This window comes from Urocampus carinirostris, chromosome 8, assembly GCF_059441175.1.
Source record: "Urocampus carinirostris isolate Australia breed hairy pipefish chromosome 8, RoL_Ucar_1.0, whole genome shotgun sequence".
Classification (NCBI taxonomy): Eukaryota; Metazoa; Chordata; class Actinopteri; order Syngnathiformes; family Syngnathidae; genus Urocampus; species Urocampus carinirostris.
In genome coordinates, this window is record NC_142356.1 from 1,209,613 (window position 1) to 1,221,886 (window position 12,274).

The window sequence follows — 12,274 nt, forward strand, 5'->3', positions numbered from 1 at the left end:
ATTGTTTCTAAATACTGTAGACTCAACTTTTACTTCGTTGAATATTTCAAATAGTAAGCAAAATACGCAGAGATGACCACACTCAGTCACAAGCGCCTTCAAGATAGAGAAAAAGAATAGGAGAAAGAGAAAAAGAGAGAAAAAGAGACAGAGAGAGACAGATGTAAGTGAAAGATAGAAAGAGGAAGAGAGAACGAGAGACAGAGAGAGAGAAACCAAAAACGAGCGAGAAAGAGTGGGAGAGGGAGCAAGAGAGAGAAAATTAGATGGAAAGACAGAGAGAGAAACTGAAAAGAAAGGGAGAAAGAGTAGGAGAGGGGGTAAGAGAGAGAAAATTGGATTGAAAGACAGAGGGAGAAACTGAAAGAGAGGGAGAAAGAGAGAGACAGAGTAGGAGATGGAGCAAGAGAAAGAAAATTAGATAGAAAGACAGAGAGAGAAACTGAGAGAGCAGGAGAAAGAGAGAGAGTAGGAAAAGAGGTAAGAGAAAGAAAATTAGATAGAAAGACAGAGAGAGAAACTTAAAGAGAGAAAAAGAGTAGAAGAGGGAGTAAGAGAGAGAAAATTTGATAGAAAAACAGAGACAGAAACTGAAAGAGAGGGAGAAAGAGAGAGAAAGAGTAGGAGAGGGGGTAAGACAGAGAAAATTGTATCGAAAGACAGAGGGAGAAACTGAAAGAGAGGGAGAAAGAGAGAAAGAGTAGGAGAGGGAGTAACAGAAAGAAAATTAGATAGAAAGACAGAGAGAGAAACTGAAAAAGAGGCAGAAAGAGAGAGAGAGTAGGAGAAGAGGTAAGAGAGAGAAAATTAGATATAGAGAGAGAGATAGAAACTGAAAGAGAGGGAAAGAGTAGAAGAGGGAGTAAGAGAGAGAAAATTAGATAGAAAGACAGAGAGAGAAACTGAAAGAGAGAGAGAAAGAGAGAGAGAGTAGGAGAGGGAGTAGGAGAGAGAAAATTAGATAGAAAGACAGAAAGAGAAACTGAAAGAGAGAGAGAAAGACTAGGAGAGGGAGTAAGAAAGGGAAATTTCGATAGAAAGACAGAGAGAGAAACTGAAAGAGAGAGAGCGACCAAGTGTAAGCGAGTAAGAAAGAGAAAAAATAGAGAAAACGAGAAAGAAGGAAAGAAGGGGAAAGAGAGAAAGAGGGAACGGGAAGAAAGAGCGACAGAGATTGCGAGCTGGCTCCTTATCGACGAGGAGGCGGCTCTCTTCTCTCTTTTAAAGAGCCGTCTCATGGAGCCGTTTTGTCCGCGAACGACACATCACGACGGTACCCAAGAAGACTCGGGCAGGCCGCAGACGGTCTCAGAGTCCCGGACCCTCGGTCCTCTTTCATCGCGGAGCTTTAGATTAAATCAACAAAGACCCGTAAAACGCCAATATTTGTCATTTTTTCCAACGAGGAGTCAAGACAAAACAATAAAGAAGGGTCCGAGCCGGCCTCCGAATTGAATGCGTTAGCCATTAGCGCCATCTAGCAGCAGCTTTCAATCTTACTTTTGTTTTTTTTTCTCTCTCACTTTGCATCCCTGAAAAACTCTACTTTGTTTTTATTTTGTATGGTATTTTATTGATCTTTTTAAGTTTTTTTGTAGTTTGATATTCCTGTTTTTATAGTGCAGCCACCTTAGGAATTCGATGTCAAATGGATTAGTATCATTATCGTTACAAACCATTCGAAATTTCAAAATAAAATTGAAATGAAAACAGAAAGAAAAAATGGGTGAGAGCAAAAAAGGCTTATCATGGTCCCAGGAACTTAACTGTTGTGACACCTTTTATTATAAATCTCTAAAAAACGAGAATGATAACAATGAAGAAGCATAATAACAAAATCTCCCAAATTTAATTATAAAAAAGCAAGAAAAAACTTTTGGGAATCACCTTAAGTCAGTCACAAGGCATATATCCAAATGAAAAAAAAAAAACAATAAAATCTGTATGTATGAATTATAGTTACGTGTCACTCGGTCGGATTCAACAGATGTTTTCTCTTCGTTTCGTTTTTTGGGCGAGAGAGAGAGAGAGAGAGAAAGAGAGAGAGAGAGAGAGAGTGAGAGAGAGAGAGAGAGAGAGAGAGAGAGAGAGAAAGGCAGATAAGCAAAAGGAAAATAAAGAGAGAGAAAGACAAAGAGTGAGAACAAAAGAAAATAAGACATAGAGAGAAAGAGAAAAAGAGAAAGAGAGAGGTGGGGGCGAAAGAAAGAGAGAGAGAGAGAGAGAGAGAGAGAGAGAGAGAGAGAGAGAGAGAGAGAGAGAGAGAGAAAGAGAGAGAAAGAGAAAGACAGAGAGAAAAAGAAAGAGAAAAAAAGAAAGAGAGAAAGAAACATAAGCAAAGTATAAAGTGTGAGAGGGAAATAAAGAGAGAAAGACAAAGAGTGAGAACAAAAGAAAATAAGACATAGAGAGAAAGAGAAAAAGAGAAAGAGAGAGGGGGGGGAAAGAGAGAGAGAGAGAGAGACAGAGAGAGAAACACAGAGAGAGAAAGAGAAAGACAGAGAGAAAGAGCAAAAGAGAAAAAGAAAAGAGAGCGAGAGAAAAGGAAAGACCTGTTATTTTCTAAGGGCCTTTTGTTTCCTTTAACATTTTCTTCCATTTTTACAAATAGCAAAACCAAAATACACGGTGAAAAAGGAAAATATTGTATTCCCCCCAGAAAATTAAACGTTCGCTTTAAAGGGACTAGCGGTAAAACCTTAATAGTATTGATTTGAGTAATAAGCAAAAATACACGTGTCATGTCCCGCACAGTCGTCATGGCACCCAACTGGTCTCGCCCCTTGACACCGGCTGAGACAGATTGACTTGATTGCGTGTGGGATACTTAAGCACTCCTTTTGGGACTGCCTGTGGCCAGACCATTGCTTAATTTGAGGAAAAACCTGTTCATGCCTGTTTGTTCTGAGTAAATGCCTAGTTTGTGATTTTAGATAGATAGATAGATAGATAGATAGATACTTTGTTCATCCCCGAAGGGAAATTCACATTTCCAGCAGCATCCCTGAGCTGAGAACAATCGAGAACAATCGAAAATAACACGGGAGCTCGGGAGCTGCTGGAGTGGCTGCCATTCGTGACGGCGCCGGAAGAAAAGATTCAATTTGAATCATGTACAAACAAACAAACAATTGAATCATGTACAAACAAACAAACAAAATATTCATGTTTCAATAAGTGGAGTGTTAACAAAATTGGGGGAAAATAATTTCTGATACTGATATCACCAGATAAAACTAATTTTAAGTTACCTGTCCAAATGAATGTTGTGCCATCTCACCTTCCCCACTCTCTCTCCTGCAGTTGACTTGCTGCTGCTCGCTCCTGAAACTAATACTTACCTCTTTAAGGGTATTCCCAAACAGTTCTTTTTTTCCAAGGAGGCACAGAATGTGAGGTGTTCCTTGATTGCCTTTAAGTTTTGTTTTGTCTTTGGTCCCTGCGTGTTGGACAACTTTTATTTTCTAAATTAAAGTAACAGATCATACACGCAAATGAATTCACACTTCCTGCCTCCTGGTCCGTTCCGTGACAACATGAACAGTATATTATAAACAAACAGAATACAAATATGAGAGTATTCAAAGAATAAAAGATTGACATCATGTCACCATTGAAAAAAAAAAAAAACCTTCATACTGGAATCGCCGTAACCCAATCACAAGGCATACCAATATGAATTGAACTCATTATATTTTCGTTTCATTCTAAACGATACATTGTGTACAATTTGAGCATTAGATGGCACTGGCAAATGAGCATAGCGTTGCGGCAAGATGCCAGACAAACAGGGCGGCGACTACTAGTTAGGGATTATGGTAAGGAAATACACATTTCTCCACCCAATGATCTGCATTTCTCTAGCGCTTTTCAAGTCAAGACTTCCCAAAGCGCTTTACAGTGTGCTTCACATTTCCCAATAGCGGCCGTGCAGCCATGTAACCTGCTTATTGGGGGCATTAGGGGTTCAGTGTCTTACCCAAGGACACTTCCACATGTAACACGGAGGATCCGGGATTCGAACTGCGATCTCTTGATCCCAAGACGAGCGCTCTACCTCCTGAGCCACTGCCGCCCTGTTCATTTCATAGAAATGAACATTTCTATGATAGTTCATGTATTTTGCCTAGTATTTCGATCGATCTTTGCTTTGTCTCTGCACCCTACAACACAGTCGGCACAATCACACTCTCATCCAGTCCCCTCTTAACATCCATACTCATACTCTCCTCAGAGCAGCCAAAACCTTGCTTCCTCGATTGACTCTGTGGAATACCTCTCACTCCATTCCACCAACTACAGCCACGTCACAACCTAAGTACCTAAAGCTTTCAACTTCTTCCAGCACCTGTCCATGCAACCTTACTTCCATAACGTGAACACTTCATCACCTTACTCTTCCCAACATTGACACATAACTTATGCCTATCACATACTCTTCCAAACTCCATGACCAACCTTCTCAAAATTTCCTCAGAATCAGCTACAAGCGCCGTGTCATCTGCAAACAACAACTGACTGTTCCACTGTTATCCATCATCTCTACTCCTCTGCCAAATACTCTTGCATTCACCTCTCTCACCACGCCATCCATGTACACATTAAACAGCCATGGTGACATCACACACCCCTGTCTCACACCAGCCAACACAGGGAACCACTCACTTGTCTCACTCCCTACTCTTCCACATGCTCTGCTGTTCATATCAAAACTCTTGCTTCCAACAACTTTCCACCCACTCCATACATCACCATCACTTGCCACAACGCCTCTCTATCAACACTGTCATACGCCTTTTCCAAGTCCATGAAAGCCAAATAAACATCCTTACCTTTTGCAAAATATTTCTCGCACACCTGTCGTACTGCAAACACCTGATCCACACATCCTCTTCCTTTCCTGAAAGCACTCTGCTCCTCCATCACCACCTCATTCGTTCTTTCTCTCACTCTCTTAATCAAGACTCTTCCATGCAGCTTACCCGGGACAGACAACAAACTGATACCTCTCGAATTTCTATATTCATACTTATCACCTTTACCCTTATACAATGGCACCGCACATGCACTCCACCAATCAACAGGAACCGCACCACTTAAAAAGCATACATTCAACAAGCGTACTAACCAGTCAATCATAGCTGTGCCACCTTTTTTCAGGCATTCAGCAGTACAACCATCCAACCCAGGTGCCTTCCCCCCTTTCTTTTAGTCACCATCCTTCCGAACGCCTCTGTCTTCCACTCAGTCGCTTTACTTCCACATCCTCTCACATTTAGCGACCCTATAACTAGGGTTTGGGAGACCTTTCGGTCTCCCGCCCCCCTTTTTTGCCTTGTTGTCTCTTAGGGATTAGAGATAGAGAGGAGAGGAACCCCAGTCCCCTCGCTCCCTCCACTTTAATCACCTGTTATGACACGCAGCGGATATAAAAAGTTGTGAGAGAGGGGCGGAAAAAAGGGAGAGGAATTAAGAAATCCAAAGAGAAATAGAAAGACAGAAGGAGAAAAAAGAGCAAAAAAAGCGCAAAGGGTAGGAAGAGAGAAAGAGAAAGGAGAAAAAAGGAAAAAAGGAAGTTAGAGCAGAAGAAGTTAAAAAGACACAGAGAGAGAGAAAGAGACAAAGAGCAACAAAGGAAGAGAAAAAGAGAGACACAGAGAGTGAAAGAGACAGAGAGTGGGAGAAAGGGGTGGAAAAGAGAGAGAGAAGGAGGGAGAGAGAGAAATAAATTCAAGTACAGTGTCTTTGTTCGAGGCAGCTGGCTTTGGCAACATCAAGTTGACATATTTCAACCTGCAGCTCGTTTTTCTCTTGCGCTTCCTCGAATGTTGTCTCGCGGGCCGGATTCAATCCCTTAGCGGGCCTGATCTGGCCCGCGGCCGCCTGTTTGACACCTGTGGATTAAAGGGATAACCACAAACCTGTCTTTTTTCTTTTTCTCCTTTTATACTTCCTTTTTTTCTTCACTTCTTTATATAACATAATATTTCATAATATAATGCATCAAAGCAAGTCAGCCGTTTGAGAGCCGGCTCTCTTGAATGAGTTGAGTCGAAAAGGCCGGTTCTCTAAAAAGAGACGGACTTCCTTTTACTACACAACTACCACGGAATAATGCATGATGGGAAATCCCTAGGGGGCAGACGCATGCACACAGTAGTGTAACAACCCTCAATCATGCGCGACACAAGCTTTCACAGTCACTCGGTTTATTGCCTGCATTCAGTAAACAAAACAATACAAAAGTCAGGGGCATCTGTTCACAACTGCAATACAGTAATCTTCAGCGCGATGCAAATTAGCTGAAGCTACGGCAAGCAGACAACATGCGAGCACAATAATACTGAAACTTTACTAATAACACTGAACATAACTTTCCTACGTACCTGCATTCAGTAAACAAAACAATACAAAAGTCAGGGGCATCTGTTCACGACTGCGATCATCTAAAACATTAAAAATACAAAAACGGGACATCACTCAACAGGCCGCACCTCGTGGCGTGTTTGCATCAAAGCGTGTTGCATCATCGTTTCAAGCTGCATTACTTTACTTTTAATTTAGTGCTTTTTTTTTTTAATATACATCATTTAGCAAAACTTATATATCTTTATATACAAAAATAATTTGTGGAAGCAGCTCCTATATCTAGCAAAATATGAATTTTTTTAATCCAACTGATATTGGGCACATCTTACCTTCAGCGCCATGCAAATTAGCTGAAGCTACGGCAAGCACTGAAGCCCATAAAGTGCTAAACGAAAAAAACAGTCGCAGATGCCCATGACTTAACAATTGAATGAGGTACCGGAATATTAACCGTAATACAACAAAAACAGCAGCACGGCGGCGCAGTGGTTAGCGCATGTGCGGCACAGTTCTGAGGTCATGGGTTCAAATCCAGCTACCGGACTTCCTGTGTGGAGTTTGCATGTTCTCCCCGTGCTTGCGTGGGTTTCCTCCGGGCACTCCGGTTTCCTCCCGCATTCCAAAAACATGCATTTCAAGTGAATTGGCCGGTCCAAATTGTCCCTAGGTGCGAATGAGCGAGTGAGTTGTCGGTCCCCGTGTGCCCTGCGATTGGCTGGCAACCGGTTCAGGGTGTCCCCTGCCCACTGCCCGATGAATGCTGGGATGGGCTCCAGCACCCCCGCGACCCTACTGAGGATAAGCGATGCAGCTAATGAGATGAGATGAGACAACAAAAACACAGATTTTTTGAGAATTCAAAAAAACATTCAAAACAATCAAATTTCAACTCTGTTACAGTAGCATCAAAGCGCTCGCTTGGTTTGCAACGAAAAAAAAAACCATACCGAGATAGAGGCTACCGCGGCGAACTCGATTGATTTGCCGTTTGGTGATCGTCGGTGTATACCGGATGGTACCCATCATTGACAAATTTGCGTTTTTCCGTCATACACGTCTTGAAATGCATCGTAAACGTACTTTGTAGGGCAAAAAACGTACAGCTTGACAGGTATGATGTCGTATCCCGGGGGAAAGGAGTTTGCCGGTGTTGATGGAGCCCCGAATGGGCGGGGCGACCAGGAGGAGGGGCGTGGCAAAGCCTAGGGGGAGGAGACGAGGGAGGGAAGGAGAAGACGCCAGCGATTGGAAGCAGGAAGGAAGGAAGCCAAGAAAGAAAGAAACCAAATCAAGAAGGCAAAACAAAAGCATCGAGCGGGCGGGCCGAAGCGGCTGAAATCTCCAGCGATCCCTCGGGAAATCCTCCGCGGCTCCCCCAACATGTCGTAAGCAACGCGTAGCGCTAAGCTAGCCCAAATGCGCGAGCGCGCCGCTCCGGCGCTGCCTGGCAGCCATTAATTCCACCGGGAAGGAGCAAAAGCCTCGAAAAAGGACGAAAGAATCCGCAGGACTTTTCCAAACATGCTCGGCGACTGCCCGCCGACATCCCAGTGAGCATGGAAATCGAAAACATCGTGGCCAACACGGTTCTCCTCAAGGCGAGAGAAGGTAAAGGCATTTTTCCTGCTTTCCCGGTGCTCTCCTCGTCTCCTTCGGGTTCTGCTTTCTCCCTCTCGGCTTTTTCCTGTGAGGGACCTGTCAGATGCGGTTCTGGATCAGCTGTCGGTACCTGGGCCAAGACGGGCCTGTTTGGGGCCTGTTGACTGGGGGGGGGGGGGGGGGGGGGAGGGGAGGACAAGGCAGGGAGTGTTTGCTGTTGCATGGCTGCATTGCAGCGGCAACAGCAGATTTGGCTTTTCTTCTCCTCATGATCCTTGTGCATTCTTTCCCTTTTTTTGTTCCAAACCCCGCACCGTGCACGCTCCCCGCATACCTGCCCGGAAGCTGATGTGCGTTATTTGGCGCAGAGGCATGCCACTTGAAGCAAGTGCAGCTTTCGAAGCATCTCGTGGAGGTAGGGGGGGAGGCTTTGCACGGTGTACTGTACGTATGGGCCTGAGAAACCCCCCACCCTGCAGGGTCTCGCATGGTGGGGTGGCATCCGTTTCAAGATGCGAAGCCGGGGATGGAGGAATATACGTACCGTATTTTCCGCACTATAAAGCGCACCTAAAAGCCTTTATTTTTTTTCAAAAGCTGACCATGCGCCTTATAATACAGTGCGCCTTATATATGGATCAATATTAAGTCGCAAAGTCTCGCAACTAAGGCAAGCGGCCGCCGACTCGATTTTCCCCCGAAGGCAAAGTAGTCCGCGGTGTATGCTGGGATTTATATACCGACGTTTCATTGGCTGACCAATGGGTCAATCCTCATTTGAATCAGTCACTATTGGCTAAAGTTATTCGGAGGTAAAGAAGGCGGATCCTTTTTATCATTTACAGGCTCGCATAGGCTAAAGGGGCGAAACAAAGCCTGCGATTGGCCGAAAAAGATGAATGTGAATCACAGGTTGGGTTGCACGACAGCATAGAAAAAGCATTTTTTTACTATTCTGTATTTGTAAATATTTGACTCTCCTGGATTGACTACACTCACGGTTGTAAGAAGACCATGGTTACGTATCATTAATGAACGTGATGGCTGCAAGAGAACTTAGGTGAGCTATGCGGATTTATATTTTCCCGGTATCTTGTTTTAGAACCATCTTGATGTTTCTGTGATGAGTCTATTTTTAAACTCAATTCAATTCAAAGTGTTTATTGTCATATGCACAGTAAAGAACCCCGTTTCCCTGCACAATCAAATTCTTACTTTGCTGTCCACACAGTTGCCAGCAAAAAATAAAATGGAAACTAAGAAATGTTTGTTTGGTGACATCGTACGGACACCGCATCCGCATGTGTCTACGACACGTATTTGCTTCTTTGCAAGCTTTGGGAATGTTAAGGGGGTAAGAAGTTGGACTGAACCATCTGACTGTTTTGTCCACGTTCCCATTGTAGTGCCTTATAATCCGGTGCGCCTTATGTATGGAAAATATAGGACCAAAAACTATTTTTTTGGGGGTGCGGCCTATAACCTGGTGCGCTTTATAGTGCGGAAAATACGGTAATTGCTGCACTATACTGTATACAGTTGACCCCTAGGATACGACTCTAAGGTTGGGATTGCAAAGTGAAATCGCCTTAAGGTGAGGGATAGAAAACCATACCTGTCAAGCTGTACGTTTTTGGTGTATTTTAAGAAGTGTACGACGTGCGAAAAAATCTGTACAGAAAAACTCAATCCTGGGTTCCATCCGGTATACACCGACTATTTCCAAACAGCAAATCAATCAAGTCAAACGAGTTCGCCGCGGTAGCCTCTATCTCGGTATGGTTTTTTTCAATGTAAACGAAGCGAGCGGTTTGATGTTACTGTGCGCCTGCGTCTGCCGCCTAGGGATTTCCCATCATGCATCATTCCGATCACACGTGAACAAAGCGAAAGCGGAGCAGTAGGCCTACAACAAAGTTTTGAATTTTCTTTGGATACAATCATCGAGTCGCAATGGCCGAACCTGAATGAAAACGCCGTAAGTCATTCCGATCAGAAAACAACAGGCGGGGTCGATTGAGTCCATTTGAAGTACATGTGGTCTTAAAAATCATCGGATTTCATGTGGTAGTTGTGTAGTGAAAGGAAGTCCGTCTCTTTTTAGAGAAGCGGCTTTTTCGGCTCATCCCATTCAAGAGAGACGGCTCTCCAACGTCTCATTTGCTTTGATGCATTTTATTACGAATGATGATGTTGTAGAAAGAAGTTAAGAAAAAAAGGAAATATAAAAGGAAAAAAGACAGGTTTGTGGTTATCCCTTTAATCAATATATTACCAACAATAATTGAATGCAGAAAATGAATTCATAATTTGAATAAGTAAATGTATTATTCTACTTAATTCTATTTGCATGTATTTTTTCCTTCTACAGTGACGTCCAAGCGACTTCATTTTATAATAAACCTCATTCATGTCGAGCAACTCAGGATCTCTCAACAAAATGTTAATGAAAAATATATATGCTATAACGAAACACGTGTACAATATAACATGTTAAACTACAGAAATAAACAAAAAAAATATGGTGTAAGATGATTTTGTACTTTGTAAGGGAAAATACGACGTAAGGGCACGGAGCCCTGGAGCGCGACAGGTATGAGATTGTAAAGTGAAATCGCCTTAAGGTGGGGGATAGAAAACGATGGTAATTAGTATGAAACCACTGTACTCCAGATAAAAGTATTGAAGTATCTTAAAAAAGCATGTTGTTCTGATGATGGAGGAGTAACCACACGATAAGACATAGATCTCACTGAAATACCCGTAAGATGGGCAATAGAAAACTATGGCAATTAGCTCCGAACCGCTGTATCCCAGGTAAAGAAATATCAATCACGCATGTATATATGCATATGTACCAGAGCCATATCCCCCCTAGTGGGAGGTTTTAGGAGGAATGTTCCCTGTCATTTTCCTTACGGGTCTGAGCGTTCACACAAAGTCAGTGAGCAACGCTTGAAACAACAGTGAGCAACAGCAATCCCAAGTGTGGCAACTAAATCATGATCAAACATGTCCAAAACTTGAGATCACCTTACATTTCCGGCAATGCAAAATGATTTTTCATATTTGAATGAATTGACTCGTGTACGATTGCCTACAAACGTCATTTCTTTTTACAATTATTCTTTCACAAGATTTCCATTTCTTTTATTCCTGGTATCTTTTGTCGCATAATTCTAATTCTATTGAGTCGGTTGCATGATACAGAAATGTATTTAATCACATTTTTGAGTGGAAGTACAATGTTGGCAACAAGATTCACCTGATATCATTGGAAATGATTTGAACGCAACACCAACTTTTTCTTCTTTTTCCGTGTTTTTCTACTTTTTGTAAAAATTCCTTTAAAAAAAAAATCTCATTGTGTTTATTTTTTCCGAGTTGGTACTTTTTCTTTTTGTTCTCTATTTACTTTTTTCTTTGTTTCCTTCTTTTTTCTCTTCCTTTTGTTTCTTTTTTTCTTAGCTTTTCACTACTTTTTCATTTTGGTATTTTTTTTCTTATTGTTCTATTCCCCCCTTCCTTTAAGTCATTTTTTTTGCATAATTTTAAATCATATTTGGTCATGTTGGGATGAAAGAAGCAAAAACAACCTGAAGAGCCGTTCAGAACCCGAAAGAGCTGGTTCCTGATAGTGAGCCGAGCCGAAGAAGCCACTTCTCAAAAAACCCTACTGACTACTTAACTTCGTTCTACTTCGACTTTGACTTCAAAATACCGCATTTAGAACACAACGTCAGGGGAACCCGTGTATTTTGACCTTCATGCACTGTAACTTTGACTTAATTCGCGTCTTAATTAGCAATTTTGAGCCCTGATTTTTGTGCGCTGGCTAGATTTTCTTGTGCGCCGAAAATGTGCGGGCAGTGCGCGATTGCGCACGCGCGCAGCTTAGAGGGAACACTGGGTAGGAGTCAGGAACACATTCACATTTCTTACTCTTTCTTGGAGATTGATACAGAGGAGGGGGTTCCCAGCCCCCTGGCTCAACCCAACTGATGTGTTGGGAGCCATTAGGTGAGCAAACCCCCCAATTCCAACCCCTAATGCCGAGCGCCAAGCAGGGAGGCAATGAGTACCAATGTTTCAAGGTATGACTCGGCCGAGGCTGAACCAGCAACCTCCCAGTTTCGGGGCCGGCGCCCTACCCCCGAGGCCACCGAGCTAGTACATAACGCATGTACTAAGTTTGAATAACTAAGAGAATAGGGGTGTGTTGCCCGGGTGGGGAAAATATTCTTATTTAGTTGCATGAGAATCAGTAGACCCCCAGGATACAACACGAATTGCTTCCGAAGTGGGT

The 12,274-nt window shown here is 42.8% G+C and overlaps 1 protein-coding gene and 1 long non-coding RNA gene across 3 annotated transcripts in view; one reads left to right on the plus strand and one right to left on the minus strand.

Moving 5' to 3' along the window:
* LOC148360411 (uncharacterized) overlaps window positions 1-8,625 on the minus strand; it is a 33,633-nt gene extending 25,008 nt beyond the window's left edge. The window contains exon 1 of the long non-coding RNA XR_015851061.1: window positions 8,578-8,625. This is a non-coding gene — a long non-coding RNA (uncharacterized LOC148360411). The remainder of the gene's footprint in view (window positions 1-8,577) is intronic.
* Window positions 7,589-12,274, plus strand: part of grk4 (G protein-coupled receptor kinase 4) — a 55,588-nt gene continuing 50,902 nt past the window's right edge. For both annotated transcript variants that reach the window (XM_088341242.1, XM_088341243.1), the window contains exon 1: window positions 7,589-7,977. In XM_088341242.1, coding sequence (XP_088197368.1) covers window positions 7,926-7,977 — 52 coding nt within the window. In that variant the 5' untranslated portion in view covers window positions 7,589-7,925. The remainder of the gene's footprint in view (window positions 7,978-12,274) is intronic.